General features: G+C 43.2%; 2 protein-coding genes across 30 annotated transcripts; one reads left to right on the forward strand and one right to left on the reverse strand.

Moving 5' to 3' along the window:
- Nucleotides 1-1,540: 1,540 nt before the first annotated feature.
- On the reverse strand, nucleotides 1,541-5,806 carry kcnk15 (potassium channel, subfamily K, member 15). Its single transcript, NM_001111231.2, is given in 2 exon segments — nucleotides 1,541-2,794; nucleotides 5,340-5,806. Coding segments are annotated over 2 exon segments (1,074 nt in total). The 5' UTR covers nucleotides 5,623-5,806; the 3' UTR covers nucleotides 1,541-2,003.
- A 4,590-nt stretch (nucleotides 5,807-10,396) lies between these two features.
- ogfr (opioid growth factor receptor) lies at nucleotides 10,397-20,388 on the forward strand. 29 transcript variants are annotated; one of them, XR_015522609.1, is made up of 9 exons: nucleotides 10,398-10,656; nucleotides 12,096-12,164; nucleotides 12,250-12,331; nucleotides 12,407-12,485; nucleotides 14,649-14,715; nucleotides 14,796-14,944; nucleotides 16,125-17,537; nucleotides 17,675-17,968; nucleotides 19,276-20,375. XR_015522609.1 is itself a non-coding variant. In NM_001311349.1 (7 exon segments), coding segments are annotated over 7 exon segments (1,398 nt in total). In that variant the 5' UTR covers nucleotides 10,397-10,551; the 3' UTR covers nucleotides 16,972-20,388.
- The last annotated feature ends 1,872 nt before the right edge of the window (nucleotides 20,389-22,260 follow it).

A 22,260-nucleotide genomic window follows, 5' to 3' on the forward strand; every position in this document is an offset into this window, starting at 1 on the left:
TGTTTCTCATTAGCTCAACCACTCTCACTGTCAGAGATGTGAGGAAAACTAAACACTATTGGCTGATTTTCAAAAAGGAGGAGCTACTATACCCGCCCCAGGTCTTCACTTTCGTTCACGCAAACCCCAACCACCCCCTCCCCTGCTGTTCACCTTTGTCCGTGACACTGCAACCCCCGCCCCAGGTCTTCACTTTCGTTCACTCAAACCTCAACCACCCCCTTCCCTGCTGTTCACTTTTGTCCGTGACACTACAACCCCCGCCCCAGGTCTTCACTTTCGTTCACGCAAACCCCAACCACCCCCTTCCCTGCTGTTCACTTTTGTCCGTGACACTACAACCCCCGCCCCAGGTCTTCACTTTCGTTCACGCAAACCTCAACCACCCCTCCCCTGCTGTTCACTTTTGTCCGTGACACTACAACCCCCGCCCCAGGTCTTCACTTTCGTTCACGCAAACCTCAACCACCCCCTCCCCTGCTGTTCACTTTTCTTCGTGACACTACAACCCCCGCCCCAACCTCAACCACCCCCTCCCCTGCTGTTCACTTTTGTCCGTGACACTACAACCCCCGCCCCAGGTCTTCACTTTCGTTCACGTAAACCCCAACCACCCCCTCCCCTGCTGTTCACTTTTGTCCGTGACACTACAACCCCCGCCCCAGGTCTTCACTTTCGTTCACGCAAACCTCAACCACCCCTCCCCTGCTGTTCACTTTTGTCCGTGACACTACAACCCCCGCCCCAGGTCTTCACTTTCGTTCACGCAAACCTCAACCACCCCCTCCCCTGCTGTTCACTTTTCTTCGTGACACTACAACCCCCGCCCCAACCTCAACCACCCCCTCCCCTGCTGTTCACTTTTGTCCGTGACACTACAACCCCCGCCCCAGGTCTTCACTTTCGTTCACGTAAACCCCAACCACCCCCTCCCCTGCTGTTCACTTTTGTCCGTGACACAACAACCCCCGCCCCAGGTCTTCACTTTCGTTCACGCAAACCTCAACCACCCCTCCCCTGCTGTTCACTTTTGTCCGTGACACTACAACCCCCGCCCCAGGTCTTCACTTTCGTTCACGCAAACCTCAACCACCCCCTCCTCTGCTGTTCACCTTTGTCCGTGACACTACAACCCCCGCCCCAGGTCTTCACTTTTGTTCACGCAAACCTCAACCACCCCCTCCCCTGCTGTTCACTTTTGTCCGTGACACAACAACCCCCGCCCCAGGTCTTCACTTTCGTTCACGCAAACCTCAACCACCCCTCCCCTGCTGTTCACTTTTGTCCGTGACACTACAACCCCCGCCCCAGGTCTTCACTTTTGTTCACGCAAACCTCAACCACCCCTCCCCTGCTGTTCACTTTTCTCCGTGAAACTACAACCCCCGCCCCAGGTCTTCACTTTCATCTTGGAAGGTTGTCAGAGGGAGTTAAAAAGGTAACATTTATTACATTTTCCATTATTTATATTCTATTAACATCTACCCTAACCGTAATCCCGACCCTCACAGCAATGTGAAAACAGCAATTATACGCAGTATTATTCTTATTATTTATTAAATTACCTATTAAATCGTATTTTATTAACATCCAACCCTCACAGTAATGTCAAAATATGCATTATTGTTGTACAGTGTCACAAAAACTGTGCTATATAGATGTGCTGATCTGCAGCTGTATCTCTTTTAGACTTTACCCATTTAAATGGTGCTCAGTCAGCACACTGAGTGGTGGACTGCTCTGACGTGATTCTCTCTTCCGGCTGCCGTTATCAGTCTCACACTATAGTTTTCCTCCTTCTGAAAGTCTTGATCACACCATCCTGGAGTTTCTCTGTCATTATGTTGGCTAATAGGATTGTAAATAATGATGTGTTGTGCTCTTCACTGTGCTCTGAGTTTACACACTATGACCACTTCAATACTGAGAAACACACACACACACACACACACACACGTGGAAAGGGAACTCAACAGTATAACCAGTGATCCTTCAAACTATATTTACAGAGATTTCCTGCGTGTGGTGAAGCTGAGTCCAGCAGATAGTGTGCTGCGCGGGGAGGAGAACGCAGTGTCCGCATGAATCCTGCAGGACACGGAGCTCACGCTGCAGCCGGCACAGGTGTTTCTGCATGCGGAGGTGTGATCCAGGTGTACGCGGCTGCAGAACCAGCGCAGGTGCGGTGTGGGCCGCGGGGACAGCAGGTTTGTGCGGCTGTGTGTCTGGCTGTCCCGTCTGAAAGCTGGAGCCTTGCGCAGTGAGGATGCCCGCAGTGATGCCCGCTGCGATGCCCGCTCCGCTGCGTCCCGCTTCTCGTCCTCAGTGTTTAGCGTCAGGAAGCGCAGAACCACCAGATTGAGGAAGGCCCCGATCACCGTCAGCCCCAGCAGGATATAGATGAAGCTGAACAGCACGTACGGCTGGTTCTCCTGCAGGTCCTCCTTCTTCTGGAGCGCCACGAAGTCCCCGAAGCCGATGGTGGTGAGCGTGATGAAGCAGTAGTAGTAGGCATGGAAGAACGTCCAGCTCTCGAAGTGTGAGAATGCAGCGGCGCCCACACAGAGCGTGCCCAGGCAGGACAGCACACCCACCAGCACCATGTTCTGCGTGGAGATCTCGGTGCGCTGCAGGCCCAGAGCTCTCTTCATGCGGCTGAGGAGGAACCGCACGCCGGTGTTCATGCGCTCGCCCAGACTCTGGAACATCACCAGGGTCAGCGGGATGCCCAGACCGGCGTACAGCATGCAGAACAGCTTCCCTGCATCTGTGCCTGGGGCCGCGTGCCCGTACCCTGCAGGACAGTGTTGCCAAGGCACAGTTACATCACAGACTGCTCATTTTTAGGTTGAACACACGGCAAAAAATGCTGTATTAACGTTAATGCTGCTAACTGATGATCAAGGTTTCGATTGCACGTGTGATGCATTAAAACAGCCGCGGCCGCGCTTCATTCTCCAAATGTATAGTCTGTCTAAAGTGATGTATACACCCTATATAGTATGAGCAGGGATACATTCAGCCAGCGCAGTCGTACATCCATAGTAAAAGTGACGTGTCTGCCGGTTTGTTTACTTGCGGGAGTTCATTGGCATTTTCCCGCATGTGAATTCTGACCAATTGAAAAGCAGTTTTGGAACTATGTTCAACAACATCTGGCCAATGAGGGATGTGGACTGTCACATGACTGCATTTTGGTTCTTTTCATCTGGTCCAGACCAAAGCCAGCAGTGTGGTGTGAAAAAGACGACAGAACTACAGATGTGAACGCACCCTAACACTACTAGACTATTAAGCTATTTGCTAAGTGTGAGTTGGAGCTGGTCGGAGCTAAACTATGCAGAGCTGCGGCCCTCCAGGAACTGAGTTTGTGACCACTGGCCAAGGCTGCGCGGTTCGTTTACAATGAACACATGTTAATGAAAAGTACAGTTGAAGTCTGAGTTTTTTTCCTCAATTTCTGTTTAACAGAGAGCAGATTTCTTCAGCACATTTCTAATCATAACAGTGTTAATAACTCATCTCTAATAACTGATTTATTTTCTCTTTGTCATGATGACAGTAAATAATATTAGACTAGATATTCTTCAAGACACTTCTATACAGCTTAAAGTGACATTTAAGGGCTTAACTAGGTTAAGTAGGTTAACTTGGCAGGTAAGGTTATTGTATAATGATGGTTTGTTCTGTAGACTATCGAAAAAAATTAATAGCTTAAGGTGGCTAATAATATTGATCTTAAAATGGTGTTTTAAAAATTAAAAACTGATTTTATTCTACCTGAAATAAAACAAATCAGACTTTCTCCAGAAGAAAAAATATTATCAGACAGACTGTGAACATTTCCTTGCTCTGTTCATCATCATTTGGGAAATATTTGAAGAAGTAAAGAAAAAAAATCAAAGGGGGGTGAATAATTTTGACTTCAGCTGTATGTTTACATTTTGATTTGTAAATCAGCTGACACATTTAAAATGGTAAATTTTAATAGATAACTGAATGTTAACTGTATTATTCCATTTAACTGTGGACTTTTTTAATAGAATTTATGAATTGTAAATGTTAGTGAAAAATGTAATGTATAATTAAATGAAATAATACAATTAACATTTATTTAGAGTTTATGTAGTTTTCCAAATCATAATTGCATTGATTAATCCAGAGATTTTAAATGAATAAATATAATTATATAATTATAAAATTATATATATATATATATATATATATATATATATATATATATATATATATATATATATATATATATACACATACAGTTGAAGTCAGAATTATTCGCCCCCTTCAAATTTTTTTTCTTCTTTTTAAAAAATATTTCTCAAATGATGTTTAAAAGAGCAAGGAAATTTTCACAGTATGTCTGATAATATTTTTTCTTCTCAAAAAAGTATTTTTTGTTTTATTTTGGCTAGAATAAAAGCAGTTTTAATTTTTTTAAACACCATTTTAGTGACAAAATTATTAGCCCCTTTAAGCTAAAAATTGTTCTCGATAGTCTACAGAACAAACCATCATTACACAATAACTTGCCTAATTACAATAACCTAGTTACCCTAATTAACCTAGTGAAGCCTTCAAATGTCACTTTAAGCTGAGTAGAAGTGTCTTGAAAAATATCTAGTAAAATATTGTTTACTGTCTTCATGGCAAAGAGAAAAAAAAAACAGTTATTAGAGATGAGTTATTAACACTATATGTTTAGAAATGAGTTGAAAAATCTTTTCTCTGTTAAACAGAAATTGGGGAAAAAATAAACAAGCGGTCTAATAATTCAGGGCTAATAACTCTGACTTCAAATGTATATATATATATATATATATATATATATATATATATATATATATATATAGGTTGGAGTTTGCTTTGGCATTTTATAACTGCATGTATTCATTTGAGCTAAATCTACTGTGACAAGGACAAAAGAGTAAAATCAATGAGACTTTAACTTAATAAGAATGTGATGATGAGATGCTTTGAGCAAGTAGATTTATTAGGGCTATAAATAAAAGACATTGAGGTGAAGTTAGTTTTACGCACTTTCACCTTCCTAATATAATGTCAGAAAAATATTGTTGTTAAACTCTAAACAGCTAAATCATATATGATCAGCCAATGATGACTATCACAGCTCAACTCTGCTGACAGTCAGTAAAATCGAGCTAATGTTGTTTTGAACGCGTGCGATTTCACACACAATATCATCTCATAACTCATTACAGTGGCACATTGTTACTATTATTAATCTGCATTCGCTTTGTGAAGCCCTGCTTTACTGTTTAATGTAATGTCTGTTTGTGTGAATGTGAAACCCTGGACCGCACCTATGGTGGTGATGACGGTGATGGCGAAGTAAAAGGATCCGGCGAACCTCCACTGTGTGCCGGCGCGGTGTGGCTCCGCCTGCCGCAGCACGCGCTCCAGCTCCTGGTAGTCTCCGTCGGTAAAGCGGTATTTCCTCCGCAGCTCCGCGCGCTTGTGCTCCAGCATCCGCTTTCGGGCGCTCTCGGTGTCGGACTCCAGCGCCACGAACACCGCGGCGCCCACCAGCAGATAGGAGAAGATGCAGAGGATGAGGGACAGAGTGCGCACATTCTGCTTCTTCATCTTCTTCACACACACTCAGCTGGGGTAAAGACTGTCGCGACTGTCAGAGGCATTCCCGGGGATGCGCACAGTGCGTCGTGTTCATGTCGCTGCCGTCTCCTTCATTACATTACATTAGGCAGAGATGCTGGAGGAGATCAGATTAGCGGAGCCTCTTCACTTTTCTTCCTGTTATGCGCAAATCGCGCGATTTAACCCTTTTGGGGGAAATGCTTTGGAAATGTTCAAAAATTCAACAATACACTGTTCAGACTGACTCCTCGTTGGTGATGTTGGGGCTGTTTTTGCCCCATTGACCTCCGTTATAATTCATTTATTGATTATAAAGTCAGCAGATTTTCCCAACAAAGGTTTTCCCTGTTGGGATTAAGAGGGACAGTCATTTGTACTGGTGATCATCAGTTGTCAGCATTAACCCTAGATAGGTAAGAGTAGTAAAGAGTAATAAAAATGTTACATCTTCCCAACAAATATACACTCACCGGCCACTTTATTAGGTACACCTTTCCAACTGCTTGTTAACACATTTACATTTACATTTAGTCATTTAGCAGACGCTTTTATCCAAAGCGACTTACAAATGAGGACAAGGAAGCAATTTACACAACTAAGAGCAACAATGAATAAGTACTAAAGGCAAGTTTCAGGTCTGTAAAGTCTAAGAAGGGAAGTGTTAGTAGTTTTTTTTTTTTTTTTTTTTTTTGTACAATTAGTGTGATATTCAAAGAGGCAATTGCAGCTTAGGAAGTGAAGTGGAGACTAAATAGTTGAGTTTTTAGTCGTTTCTTGAAAATAGCGAGTGACTCTGCTGTTCTGATGCAGTTAGGGAGTTCATTCCACCAACTGGGCAGATTGAGCGTGAGCGTTCGCGAAAGTGATTTTTTCCCTCTTTGGGATGGAACCACGAGGCGACGTTCATTCACAGAACGCAAGTTTCTGGAGGGCACATAGATCTGCAGAAGTGAGTGCAGATAAGAAGGTGCTAGGCCAGAAGTCACTTTGTAGGCAAACATCAGAGTTTTGAATTTGATGCGAGCAGCAACTGGCAGCCAGTGCAAACGGACTAGCAGCGGAGTGACATGTGCTCGTTTAGGTTCATTGAAGACAACTCGTGCTGCTGCATTCTGGAGCAGTTGAAGAGGCTTGATAGAGTTAGCTGGAAGCCCAGCTAGTAGAGAGTTGCAGTAATCCAGTTTGGAGAGAACAAGAGCTTGAACAAGGAGTTGAGCTGCATGTTCAGATAAGAAGGGTCGGATCTTTCTGATGTTATAGAGTGCAAATCTGCACGATCGAGCAGTTCTAGAAATGTGGTCAGAGAAGTTTAGTTGGTCATCAATCGTTACTCCAAGGCTTTTCACCATTTTGGATGCAGTAATGGTTGCCCCATCCATCTGGATTGAAAAGTTATGGTGTAGAGTCGGGTTGGCAGAAACTACAAGCATTTCCGTTTTTGCGAGGTTCAGCTGAAGATGATGATCTTTCATCCAGTGTGAAATATCCAACAGGCAGGCTGAGATACGAGCTGGAACCGAGGGATCATCAGGATGAAAAGAGAGGTATAGCTGGGTGTCATCAGCATAGCAGTGGTAGGAGAATCCATGTCTCTGGATGACTGGTCCTAGAGATGATGTGTAGATGGAGAAGAGAAGTGGCCCAAGAACAGAGCCTTGAGGTACCCCAGTGTTTAGATGCTGTAGGTTGGACACCTCTCCCCTCCAAGACACCCTGAATGACCTGTCAGAGAGGTAAGATCTAAACCATTGTATAACAGTGCCCGCAACGCCCAGTGACTCAAGCGTAGATAGCAGGATCTGGTGGTTGACAGTGTCAAAAGCAGCTGACAAGTCCAGCAAAATGAGGACTGATGATTTAGAGTCTGCTTTGTCTAATCAGCCAATCACATGGCAGCAGCTCACTGTATTTAGGCATGTAGACATGGTCAAGAGGATCTGCTGCAGTTCAGAGCGAGCATCAGAATGGGGAAGAAAGGGGATTTAAGAGACTTTGAACGTGGCATGGTTGTTGCTGCCAGACGGGCTGCTCTGAGTATTTCAGAAACTGCTGATCTACTGGGATTTTCACGCACAACCATCTCTAGGGTTTACAGAGAATGCTCCGACAAAGAGGAGATATCCAGTGAGCGGCAGTTCTGTGGGCGCAAATGCCTTGTTGATGAGGTCAGAGGAGAATGGCCAGACTGGTTTCAGCTGATAAAAAGGCGACAGTAACTCAAATAAGCACTCGCTACAACCGAGCTCTGCAGAAGAGCATCTCTGAACACACAACACGTCCAACCTTGAGGCGGATGGGCTACAGCAGCAGAAGAGCACACCGGGTGCCGCTCCTGTCAGCTAAGAACAGGAAACTGAGGCTACAATTCACACAGACTCACCAAAACTGGACAATAGAAGATTGGAGAAACGTTGCTGCTCTGATGAGTCTCCATTTCTGCTGACACATTCAGATGCTCGGCTCAACAACATGAAAGCATGGATCATCCTGCCTTGTATCAGCGGTTCAGGCTGGTGGTGGTGGTGTAATGGTGTGGGGGAGATTTTCTTTGGGTCCATTAGTACCAATTGAGCATCAACGCCACAGCCTACCTGAGTATTGCTGCTGACCATGTCCATCCCTTTATGAGCACAGTGTCTCCATCTTTTGATGGCTACTTCCAGCAGGATAACGCAGCATGTCATAAAGCTCAATCATCTCAGACTGCTGAACATGACGATGAGTTCACTGTACTCAAATGGCCTCCACAGTCACCAGAGCTCAATCCAATAGAGCAGCTTTGGGATGTGGTGGAACGGGAGATTGCCATCATGGATGTGCAGCCGACAAATCTGCAGCAACTGTGTGATGCTATCATGACAATATGGAGGAATATTTCCAGTATCTTGATGAATCTCTGCCGTGAAGGATTAAGGCAGTTCTAAAGACACAAGAGGTCCGACCTCATACTAGTCAGGTGTACCTAATAAAGTGGCCGGCGTGTGTGTAAACTAGCAATGTTAGAAAGAAATATGCTTATATTTAGTAAAGTCAGGCCTAAAGTTGGTTAGCTGGATTTAGCTGGTCAACCAGCCTGCTTTAAGAAGAGTTTTGGCCATTTCCAGCCTGCTCTTAACTGGTCAGGCTGGGAGTTGATCAGCTAAAACCAGGCTGGAAATGGCCAAAACCCCTTTAAAAGCAGGCTGGTGGAATCCCACTCATCATTCCTTCAGGATTATAAGACAGTGACATAGTAAACGACACAGAGGAATCATAGAGCTCAGTGTTGTCGAAGATGTCTAGAATAAATGAGTGTTATCTCTGGCTTATTATGATCTGCTTCATTACAGCTGTTGCCATAGCTACCACGTTCAGAAATAGCAGTTCAGTGCCGAGGCTAATCGGCTGCACAGCCTCTGCATGGAGTGTGCTGTTTATTACTCATCTCACCTGTAATCCAGAAGCGCTTTGACATGCAGAAATAAAAGTAGTTCAGCAGGACAATGACATGAACACACTTGACACAACACGCCCAGCATCCTCTATTCAAAAACTTTAGCTAGTGCAAAATGCAGCTGCTAGAGTTCTCCAGGTCTAGAAAATATCACCCTAATTTTATCCTCATTACACTGGCTGCCTGGTAAAATCTGTATTGATTATAAAATATTACTTTTAAACAGGGCCGGAACACAGCGGATCCGTATCCGGCACCTCATTTTACCGATCCCCCTCCTCAACCGCCCTCCTCCTCCGTCCGCTGTACACTTTCTTCTCCCCAACCCTCTTCACTTTCATCCGCGACATCCGTCCACCATCCTATGCCCCGCCATCCAACGCCCGCCTCTCCACTTTCATGCGCGAGACCTCTACATCCTTGGATAACATGCCGGATCCGTTACCGCGATCTGTTCCGGGACCTCGCAATTCACAAAAATAATGGAGCTCTTGTTTATCTAACCAACTATATGTCTCGCTAGTATCCAACCAGCTCTTTAAGATCTCAAAACTATTCTGGTAGTACCCAGAATAGCAAAGTCTACTAAAGGAGGTCTAACCTTTTCATGTACGGCTCCTAAATTCTGGAATAGCCATCCAGATAATGTCCGAGACTAGTCAGGATAGAGGGAAAGATGAATGCTGCAATGTACAGAGACATCCTGAATGAAGACCTGCACAAGAGTGCTCTCCACCTCAGACTGGGGCGACAGATCATCTTCCAGCAGGACAATGACCCAAAGCACACCGCCAACATATCAACGAGTGGCACAACAACAACTCGGTGAACGTCCTTGAGTGTCCCAGCCAGAGCCCAGATCTAAATCCTATTGAGCATCTCTGGAGAGATCTGAAAATGGCTGTACACCGTCGCTTCCCATCCAACCTGATAGAGCTTGAGAGGTGCTGCGGGCAAACATTCCCAAAGACAGGTGTGCAGAGCTTGTGCATCATATTCAAGAATGCTTGAGGCTGTAATCACTGCCAAAGGGGCATCAACAGAGTGTTGAGCAAAGCCTGTGAACACTGATGTACATCTGATTTATCAGCTGTTTATTTTAAAATACATTTGCAACAATTTCAAAAACTCTTCTCATTGTCATTATGGGGGATTGTGTGTAGAATGTTGAGGAAATCAAACTATTTAATCCATTTTGGAATAAGACTGTAACATAAACAAACGTGGAAAAAGTCAAGCGCTATCAATACTTTTGTGTTTATGTGTATGCATGTATATGGATGCGTATATGTGCGTGAGTATGTGTGTGCGCGCGCGTGCCTATGTGTGTGTGTGTGTGTGTGTGTGCAGTCGCTGAGCTGCAGCAGCGGACGGTCATCTGCTCCTCCAATGGCTCTGTGCGGATGCTGCTCTCCACAGCGCGGGTTGATTATTGATCAGGTTATTGATCAGCTTATTCTCCATCATCGCTCGGCTGTTCAGGGATGGAGGACGATCTGCTGTGTGAGTATGACTCCACCTGGGACACGGAGAGCGACGGGGACGAGCTGGAGCACAGCGGTCGCAGCAGGAAAACACGGCCCGCCTTCGTATGTGCCTATTTATACATCTACATCTCTATATTAGACATATGTACGTGTTCTTTCTATATACACACACATATATAAGAGCCTCTGCTTCAGTAAGGCGCTGCACGGGGACTCTTTGATCCCACAGAAGCGCTGCGGTTAGCCTCAGAGAGACGTCGGTTAATTCGCGCTGTGATGTTTTTATTCATGTGTGCGTGTTGGAACGTTACTCTCATCACTTGATGAGCACGGGCGGAAGTGTGTAAATAAACCTCTTTGAAGGTATCATCTATATACACTTGGAGCTCTGTTTTACCTATTTTAGTGTGTTTTATAGAATAGCATGTTAGCTAGTTATTTAACGTAAGCTCCGCTGACCGGATGTACGTCACTCGTTGATGATTTCCCCGTCATCGACTGGACGTCAGAATGGGGGGTTGTTTTGTTTTTGAAGGGAAACGCGAATTGTTTCTTATTATATAATCGATTAATTGTATTTTATTAACGTCTACCCCTATCCCAAGCCGTCAGGTAATGTAAAAAACAGTTATTATACCGAGTATTGTTCATATTATTTATTAAATTAGCAATTAATTGGTATTTTACTAAAGTCTACCCTTACCTCAATCCTCACAGTAATGTAAACACAGTAATTACACAGAGTATTGTGCATATTGTTTATTAAATTAATCATTAATTACTATTTTATTAATGTCTACACTTATCCTAACCATCATAGTGATGTAAACACAGTTATTACACCAAGTATTGTGCGTACTATTTATTAAATTACTCATTAATTACTATTTTATTAATGTCTACGCTTATCCTAACCATCATAGTGATGTAAACACAGTTATTACACCAAGTATTGTGCATATTATTTATTAAATTACTGATTAATTTATATTTCATTAATGTCTACGCTTATCCTAACCATCACAGTAATGTAAACACAGTAATTACACTGAGTATTGTGCGTACAATTTATTAAATGACTCATTAATTACTATTTTATTAATGTCTACGCTTATCCTAACCCTCATAGTAATGTAAAAACAGTAATTACACCAAGTATTGATCATATTATTAATTAAATTACTCAGTAATTCTTTTTTATTTACATCTACCCTTACCTTAACCCTCATAGGAATGTAAAAACAGTAATTACACCAAGTATTATTTATATTATTTATTGAATTAATCATTATTTGTATTTTATTAATGTATACCATCATCCCAAGCCTCACAGTAATGTAAAAAAGAGTATTATTCACATTGTTTATCAAATGACTTATTATTTTTATTTTAATAACGTCTACCCTTACCACAACCATCACAGTAGTGTAATAACAGTAATTGAAACTGCATCTAACAATGATGGTTTGGGATTTTGTTAGTTGGGCACACTGGCAATGAAAGCATGCATCTGAAACAAATCAATCTTTCAATGTTTGCAGTGGTCCAACTCTTCCTCCAGGAATCTCAGAGCGGCCAAGGATATGCAGAACTATAGACATGGATATCCAGTAAGAGTTTGGTTTTTTCCTCCTGGAATGAGATGGAGATGTTCTGAAGTGTGCTGCTGACAGGATTATTCTCATCTCTTTGCAGAATATCAATGAAGAGGAGTGTCCAGAAGAAAGAATGACCAACTTAAAGTTCTACCTAAATGAAATTAAGTCTTCTCCTGACGGTACGTGCTGGCTTTCTTCTCCACTTTCCAAAGTTGAGTTGAGTTGAACTTGATCTTCTTCTTTTTGGTCATTAGACGTCTCGATTGAGACGTTTCACACAGAGTGGAGGACCGATTACAAAAGGCTGGAGAGAGTCCATTCCTACATTCAGTGGTATGAAACGCATCTTTAACTTTAACACCATCTTCTTTGTTGTTATCTGCCAATAGTTGCATCCCAAATGACACACTTATGCACTTGTACACTCAATCGTGTCGTGTAGAGTTTAGTAATGCCTCAAATGGATCACTAACATTATTTAATGGATGGGAATTCAAACTTTTTCCTAGGCAGTATAACGGCTGCTAAATAAGTGAAATAAATGATCAAATTACCAAATAGTAACTGTCATGAGTACAAACTCATTCACCACCGAGAGGCGGCATAATCACTTATGTGGGAGAACTTTGCTTTCACAATCTAAACTAAATTAAATGGATCAACATCAGCCCCCAGCAGCCCCTGCCCTTCATCTATAGCTTTCCCCCTTCATAATAAGCCCCTCCTCTTTATCAATATTTTCTCTTTCATCATCAGTATCTCCTCCCTTTTATCATCAGCTCCTCCCCTTCATCATCATTATTTCCTCCTCGTTATCAGTAGCTCCTCCCCTTCATCATCAGCTCCTCCCCTTCATCACCAGTATCTCCTTCTCTTCATCAGTAACTCCTCCCCTTCATATGTAGCTCCTCCTCTTCATCATCAGCTCCTCCCCTTCATCATCATTATTTCCTCCTCTTCATCAGTAGCTCCTCCCCTTCATCAGCAACTCCTCCCCTTCATATGTAGCTCCTCCTCTTCATCATCAGCTCCTCCCCTTCATCATCATTATTCCTCCTCTTCATCAGTAGCTCCTCCCCTTCATAATCAGCTCCTCCCCTTCATCACCAGTATCTCCTTCTCTTCATCAGTAATTCCTCCCCTTCATATGTAGCTCCTCCTCTTCATCATCAGCTCCCATTCATATATACCTTCTCCCCTTCATCATCAGCTCCTCCCCTTCATCATCAGTATCTCCTCCTCTTAATCAGTAGCCCCTCACCTTCATATGTAGTTCCTCTTCATCATCAGCTCCTCCTCTTCAGTAGTAGCTCCTCCCTTTCATATGTAGCTCCTCCTCTTTATCATCAGCCCCTCCCTTTCATCATCATTATCCCCTCCTCTTTATCAGTAGCCCCTCCCCTTCATATGTAGCTCCTCCTCTTCATCATCATTATCTCCTCCTCTTCATCAGTAGCCCCTCCTCTTCATATGTAGCTCCTCCTCTTTATCATCAGCTCCTACCTTTCATATGTAGCACCTCCTCTTCATCAGTAGCTCCTCCCCTTCATATGTAGCTCCTTTTTATCATCAGCTCCTTCTCTTCATCCTCATTATCTCCTCTTCAACAGAAGCTCCTCCCCTTCATATGTAGCTCCTCCTCTTCATCATCAGCTTCTCTTCATCACAATTATCTCCTCTTCAACAGTAGCTCCTCCCTTTCATATATAGCTCCTCCTATATCATCAGCTCCTACCTTTCATCATTATCTCCTCCTCTTCATCAGTAGCCCCTCCCCTTCATATGTAGCTCCTCCCCTTCATCATTAGTATCTTCTCCTTTTCATCAGTAGCTCCTCCTCTTCATCAGTAGCACCTAACCTTCATCATCAGTATCTCCTCCTCTTCATCAGTAGCTTCTCCCCTTCCTATGCAGCTCCTCCCCTTCATCATTAGTATCTCCTCCTCTTCATCATCAGTATCTCCTATTCATCAGTAGCTCCTCTCCTTTGTATGTAGCTCCTCGTCTTAATCAGTAGCTCCTCCCTTTCATATGCAGCTTCTTTTCATCAGTCGCTCCTCCCCTTCATCATCAGTAGCTCCTCCCTTTCCTATGTAGCCCCTCCTCTTCATCATCAGTATCTCCTCCTCTTCATCATCATGTGCTCCTCCTCTTCATCTACATTAGCTCCTCTCTTTCATGTGTAGCTTCTCCTCTTCATCAACAGCTCCTCATGTTCGTCATCAGCCCCTCCTCTTTATGTTCAGTAGCTCCTTTCTTTCATGTGGAGCTCCTCCCCTTCATCATAATCAACCCCTCCCCTTCGCCAGTAGCTCCTCCCATTTAAAGTGCACCTACTCTTTTTAGATTGGTGTGCTTTAACTGTGTATGAGCTACTGACACTATTCTACAAACTGACGTAGACCAGTGCACATGTATGTGATTTGGGACGCACCCAGTGTGTGTGTTTTCAGTATGTTTTCCTGCTCTTGAAAACTAAATCTGTCCTGCATTCAGGCTGTTTCCTCTGCGGGAGCCGGGAGTGAACTACATGGCAGCAGAGCTCACCAAGAAGGAGATCCAGGTGAGTTACAACACAGAGACTGCAGGTGTTCTCCAGGTGTTCTCCTTGTTTGACTGTCTTGTGTGTGTGTTGTCCTGCAGGCGTTCAGGGAGAGTGAAGAAGCTAAGAGTCGTCTTCTAGACTCGTATGAACTCATGCTGGGCTTCTATGGGCTTCAGCTCCTGAACAGAGAAACTGGAGAAGTGAAGCGCGCCGACAACTGGAGGGAGAGATTCGCTAATCTAGAGAGGTACGGCTCAGGGTTGTAGATATTTAGTATGCTCTTTCAGTCATGTGTAATACATGCTTCAGTCCATCAAACTTAGGTATTTATTTAAATGACATCTAATTTATTAATAAATTTATTCATGGAATGCCTTCCCCCAAACCCTAGTAACCCTAATAAGGAGACACTTACACCCTGAGTGCTTTTAGGGTCGAGATTTTGGAGGTTTCTGATTGGCTGATTGACAACATTTGAGTTAATGTGAGGCACAACTGTAGAATAGTGTTGAAGGAAAAGCTCAAACACACTGCTTCCTTGTGTGACAACATGGGAAAATCAAGAAGCCAGAATCAACAACAAAGCCAGATTACCATTAGCTGAATGACACTGGGGAAAAGACTGATGTTTGGAGACATGTCCTGTGCTCTGATGGAGCTGAGATTGAACTGTTTGGCCATAATGAGCAGTGTTACATTTGGAGGACAAAGGGGAAAGCGCACAAGCCTAGAACACCATCCACACTGTGCAGTATGGGGGCGGCAGCATCATGTTGTGGGGCTGGTCCACTTCACAGCATAGATGGCATCATGAAGAAAGAACATCATGGAGAAATACTGAAGCAACATCTCAACACATCAGCCAGGACATTAAAACTTGCCCACAAATGGCTCTTCCAGACAGACCATGAGCCTAAGCATACTCCCAAATTAGTTCACATGTGCTTCAAGGACAACAGAGGGAATGTTTTGGAGTGGCCATCACAAAGCCCTGATGTCAATCCTATAGAGAATGTGTGGGCAGAGCTGAAAAAGCTTGTGCGAGCAAGACAGCATACAGATCTGACTCAGTTACAGCAATTCTGTCAGGAGGAATGGGCCAAAACTCCTGCAAACTATTGTGAGAAACTTGTGGAAGGAGACTTAAAACATTTGGCTAAAGATATACAGTTTAAAAGCAAAGCTAAAAATCCTTCAAATAGTATTGTTATACAAACAGTAAGTTACTGGTGCTGCAGTATCAACCCAATTACGGTCCAAAATCACCAGTTCTCCGTACCCATCCCTTATTAACACTTAACCAGTTTTCTCCAAACCGTGCCATCAAACCCCTGTCACAGCTAAATCACAGTCACAGACGTGCATATTTACATACTTTAAAGGTTTTGTTCATTTCAAATATTCTAAAACTGGTTTTCCTCTTCCAGAAACATGCACAATAATCTGAGAATTACCCGGATACTCAAGAGTCTCGGAGAGCTTGGCTTTGAGCACTTCCAGGCTCCTCTGGTGCGTTTTTTCCTGGAGGAAACTCTGGTGCGTAAGACGCTCAGCAGTGTCAAACGCAGCGTCCTGGACTACTTCCTGTTCGCGGTGCGGGACAAGCGGGAGCGCAGGAAGCTGGTGCGCTTCGCCTTCCAGCACTTTGAGCCCAAAGACAAGTTCGTGTGGTGTCCTAGAAAAATCCAGAAGCGCTTCAAGAAGAAGTCGGAGAAGCGGCAGAACTCTGTGGTGCTGAGCGGAGAGAGCGCAGCCAATGAAGACTCACGATACAAGAGCAAAGATGGAGAAGCAGACGCCAAACACTGCAAATCCACCACCGATATCACCGATGTGAAGAAACAAGAGGTCGGAGAGTGTGAGTACAGAGCTGAAGATCCAGAGAAACACACAGAATCAGACGAGCAGCATCTGAATAATGGACAGAGCGCTGATGTTCAGCCTGCAGACACACCGGATGAAGACCTCCAGAATCTGGCTAATAATAATAATAATATCAGCGAGTGTGAAGCTGGCGCCGCAGACTGCACAGACCCTCAAGATCAGATGGACAGTCCAGTGCATGCTGGAGAGCCGACAGAACCTGCAGCAGGATCAGCATCAGGTTTAGCATCAGGAGCGAGCAGAGATCGGACTGACAGCCCAGAATGCATTGCTCCATCTGAGACGTTCCCCCAGCCGGACTCGGACAGCAGAACTGGAGAAACGAACGGACTAAACCACAAGCAGCCAGAGCCGGAGGAGCCCATGGACACGCTGGAGATCTGCTCCTAGCTCACACACCACTGCTGCTCACGAAACACTTTAACAACTAGCTAAAAGATCTGATTGGGGTTGTCACGATGACATTTAAAAAACATCCACTTCCCGCTAACATTTAAGCGTGTTCTTAAACACTGCTGATTGGTCGTTGTGTTCATGTGCTCAACAGAAATGACTGTGATTGGCCGTGAAGGTCATCAGTTCACCACTGTTCTGAGTGTAAACACAGATACGGGGACATCAGAGTGTTTTAAAGCCGCGTAGATCAGTTGATCCATCAGCAGATTGCTCATATGTGAGCTCATTGACAGATCAGCTGATCTATGCAGCTTTAAAACACTCCAGTGTCCCTGTATCTGTGTTTACACTTGGTAGAGATCTGCTCCTAGCTCACACTCCACTGCTGCTCACGAAACACTTTAACAACAAGCTAAAAGATCTGATTAGGGTTGTCACGATACTGAATTTATATATCGATTGATACTGACATTTAAATCCATTTCCCGCTAACATTTGCGCGCGTTCTTAAACAGCGCTGATTGGCCGTTGTGTTCGCCTGCTCAACAGAAATGACAGCTGTTCTCTGAATGCTACCACAGATACAGGGAAACTGGAGCAGTTTAAAGCTGCAATGATCAGTCGATCCATCAGCAGATTGCTCATATGTCAGCTCATTGACAGATCAGCCGATCTACGCAGCTTTAAAACACTCCAGTGTCCCTGTATCTGTGTTTACACAAAAAGTGGTGAACTGATGACCTTCACGGCCAATCACAGTCATTTCTGTTGAGCAGGTGAACACAACGGCCAATCAGAAGCATTTCAGAATGTTAGTCAGAAGTGGTTGTTTTAAAATGTCAGTATCGTGACGACACTAGATCAGAAATTATATTTGTTTTCAAGGGATTCCTTCAGATATGCTTTCGCTTAAGACTTGGACACAGCAAGCTGATGGCGAACAACTAGCAGAATGAAACGAGAGTGTGTGTTTTGTGCCCGTGCGGAGGATGTGTGTTTCTGCTCCAGCAGGGGGCAGGATAGTCTGTTTATTTAACTTAAGGAAACCAAACTTCAGATGAACATGTGCAAAGCATAAATAAAACAGTGTTCAGCACCATTTTCACAGTAATCGTCACTCACCGCGGAGGGATTCACTCCTGCAGATATGTCGGATAATCGTCACTTCACTACGTCACACTTTGATTCGCTGCTGAATAACCAATCATTCTACACGCTAAATCTGGCCGATGAGATCCGAGCGTGGAGAATCGGAGTCACCTAAAAGTCACCTTCTGCACGCTGTTTCTGTTGCTCTGCAATAACACTTCTGAAATGCTAGTTGGAAGTAGGTGTTAATGTTCCTCTGTGTCAAGTTTCTTTGCTAGTTTTTTTTTAATGCTTCCTGAATGTACAAGTGGCTCAAACTCGCTCATTTTGAGGAACCAGCGGATGAGCTACAACTTTAACCATGAGGTAAACACAAAACAAAACTTTCCATCTGGAGCTCCTTCATGGGAGTCCACACTTGTAAACAAACGCTCCAACGACTCGCGCGGCTTTCGGTGTCGCCCAAACTCGTCAGCACTACCAAGCTGACCAATAACAAAGCTTGGACTATGCGTCGTTGCGACATGTAGTAAATTTTTTTAAAAGGTGTGCGTCAGCGACGCCGACGTCGACGGCCACAGCGAAGGCTATATGTGTCCACCCGTAGGCCGCGCCATAGCATACACGTGCGCTTGACACGAAAGTATAAATCAGCCTTAAGACAGCACTGATTGGTTATCCAGTAGCGAATCATAGTGTGACATAGTGAAATGACGTAAACAATTCAAGTCACGAAGAAACACACAGAAGTCGGCTGTAATTTCACTACATGTCCCAAATATCTGCAAACTATATGGATTGTTAGATTATCAGACATATCTGGAGTAAATCCGCAATGCTATCCCACTGCAATTCGTAACTTTTTGATTTAGTGGCTAATTCGTATAAAATCGTACAATCTCATTCATACAATTTAGTAAGATTTGCTCATCCAATGACAGTTGGGTTTAGTGGCGGGGTTGGATGCCATGCCTACTTTTTAAAATCGTACATTTCTGTACGACTGAACTCGTACGAATCAGCCACTAAACTAACAAAACGTAAAATAGTTACGTTTCCTCGTAAGATCAGGCTGGAATCCTTCGCTGGTGAGTGACGATTACTGTTATAATGGTGCTGAACGCTGCTTTGTTTACATTTAAATGTCCGCTGGAAATTCTGGTTTCCTTTTGTTAATGAGAAAACAGACTACACTGCCCCCTGCTGGAGCGGAACCGCACGTCCTGTTGTAGAAGTTCAGAACACACAGCTTTGTTTCAGAAAGCTTTCGCTCATTTAGTGTGTTCACGTGTACATTGTTTGTTTAGACCAGGAGTGTCCAAACTCGGTGCTGGAGAGCCAGTGTCCTGCGCAGTTTTGCTTCAACTTGCTTCATCACGCCTGCCTGGACTTTTCTAGTATATCTAGAAAGAGCTTGATTAGCTGGTTCAGTTGTGTTTCATTGGAGTTGGAACTAAAATTTGCAGGACACCGGCCCTCCACGACTGAGTTTGGGCACCCCTGGTCTAGACAGAACCTGATGTGAGCCCTTTTTTGTTTGATCTGCGCTAGTTGTCTGGCGTGGCCCAGCAGTGTCCCGACCCGAAAGATTCGAGTATACGTTTCATTAATGTGAATGTTATTGTCAGGGGAGACATACGCCTGTCAGCACTGCTGGTTTATTCTAGATATTTGTTCACACTTATTTACACTTTACAGGAACTGATCAAATAATGTCATGTTTACAAATACAAAACCATCTTTAAGAAAATCCACCCACAATACATAAAGTTATAGTGACGGTTCACCCAACAACATATAAATGTACTGGTTATTTACTCTCTCTCAAGTGATTATAAACCTTTATGAGTTTCTTTCATCTGTTGAACACAACAGAATATATTTTAAAGACTGCCGGTAACAACTGACTTCCATTGTAGGAAAAACGAATACTATGGAAGTCAATGGTTACAGGTTTCCAGAATTCTTCAAATTAGAAACGTTTTGGGTGAACTGACCCTTTAAGATGATCATTATTATGATGTATTGTTGTGGATTCTGCCCTAAAACTCCTGACCTCTGCGTTTGACTTCAGCAGTGATTCAGAAAGTTGATTCTCTGAATGTTCAGCACATGCAATAACTCTCAATTTGTAAAGTTTTTACCCCCTTCCCCCCCACAGTACCTGAAATGACCGCTTCTTGAAATATCTAAAATAAGCTTTTTTTTTGTTTATTTCTGCCTGATTTAATGTTCATTTACTGTTGCTTCTGTTGTTTAAAGCCCCTCTCCTGTTCTCTACTCATATGATTAAATGCTTTCTGAAATAATCATTCAACTTTACTTTTGTTTGGCTTTCAGTATCTTTATTTCTGCTGTTCAGCAATAAGCGTGCGGGAATTAGAGAAAGGGATGATGGCAACAATAAGGATAGTAACTCAACTGAGCAAATTCAATAACAGCTAATACAGAAATACATATGGAATTGTATAAAAATGAAAAGAAAGGGAAAGTAAATAATAACATATCTTAATAACTACAGAGGGAAGACTTTGATGCATTGACAATTTCAATATAAATAGGAAAAAATAAATAGTATAAACAACAACGTTGTGGGGACGTTGCATTTTGTTTGGAAATTAAAATCATGATGACGTCAGAACCCAATATCAGGCCTTCTTCAAAACCCAGCATCCAAACTAAAATCACCCAAATATCAACATCTAATGATGCTACAGCTTTAGGTTGTGTGGACGTTACCAGTATGACCTCTGCCAGACATTGGATTTTGGTTGCCTGATGAATAAATGTCAGTATTTGACGTCAATTTGTCGTTGTTTTAAGACGTTGGCTCGATGTTGGATTTTGGTCACTTTCTACAACCTAAAATCAACCAAATATCAACATCTAATGATGTTCATCTTGACGTTGTGTGAACATTACCACTATGACGTCTATCAGACATTACATTTTAGTTGCCATACCTGACAAATTAATGTCAGTTTGTGATGTCAATATGACGTCAATATGGTTTAAGATGTTGACTCGACGTTAGATTATGGTCACTTTCCAACACAACCTAAAATCAACCAAGTATCAACATCTGATGATGTTACAGCTTGACGTTGTGTGGACGTTACCACTATGACGTCTATCAGATGTTGGATTTTGGTTGCCTGATGAATAAATGTCAGTATTTGATGTCAATATGAAGCTGGTTTAAGATGTTGGCTCAACGTTTAATTTTGGTCACTTTTTACAACCCAAAATCAACCAAATATCAACGTCTAATGATGTTCATCTTGACGTTGTGTGGACGTTACCACTATGACGTCTATCAGAAGTTGGATTTTGGTTGCCATACCTGATGAATAAAGGTCAGTATTTGAAGTCAATATGACGCTGGTTTCAAGAGTTTACACTTAGATAATGCTCGACTATGATAGCAGGTTTGGCATGCTGTCCCGGGAGAAAACCCTAAGCTTGGAGATACATGAGCCCAGGGTTCCTGCCTGGTCAATGAGCATTAGGAGGGATACAGGATCAGGTATTTCTCGAGTGCTCCCGTTTATACTTTGGCTTATATAGTGATTCTGATTGATCATGTATGTATGTGTTACGTGATTGTTATTACAATTTGTTTGTATGCATGTTTTTAGACTGTGGGAGGAAAGCGGAGCATCCGGGGAAAACCCACGCGAACACAGGGAGAACATGCAAACTCTGCACAGGGAGTGCCGACTTCCAAAAACGAATATTGGGAATGAAGTTTAGGCAGGATATTTAAAGTAGTTTTAGAATGATCTGATAGGCTAGCTAATGATTAGTGATAAGGATCAGGTGTAGTTGATCATATCACGTGTTCCTCTCGAAATTAGTTTGTGAAACTTCACTTAAGATGTTGACTCGACGTTGGATTTTGGTCACTTTCCAACATGCAACCTAAAATCAACCAAATATCAACATTTAATGATGTTACATCTTGACGTTGTGTGGACGTAGCCACTATGACGTCTATCAGACGTTAGATTTTGGTTGCCATACCTTATGAATAAATGTCAGTATTTGACGTCAATATGACGCTGGTTTAGGATGCTATCTCAACGTTGGATTTTGGTCACTTTCTAACATCCAACCTAAAATCAAGCAAATATCAACGTTTAATGATGTTACATCTTGACGTAGTGTGGACGTTACCACTATTACGTCTATCAG

Source organism: Danio rerio, chromosome 23 (assembly GCF_052040795.2).
Source record: "Danio rerio strain M-AB ecotype USA chromosome 23, GRCz13ab, whole genome shotgun sequence".
Classification (NCBI taxonomy): Eukaryota; Metazoa; Chordata; class Actinopteri; order Cypriniformes; family Danionidae; genus Danio; species Danio rerio.

Bases quoted from the DNA above. Each gene is read 5' to 3' on its own strand.
- ogfr (XM_087305138.1), top strand. From the start codon at position 12,138: ATGCAGAACTATAGACATGGATATCCA. The intron at 12,486-14,648 runs GTATGAAACGCA...TCCTGCATTCAG, and splicing joins GTCCATTCCTACATTCAGTG to GCTGTTTCCTCTGCGGGAGC. The intron at 14,716-14,795 runs GTGAGTTACAAC...GTTGTCCTGCAG, and splicing joins TCACCAAGAAGGAGATCCAG to GCGTTCAGGGAGAGTGAAGA.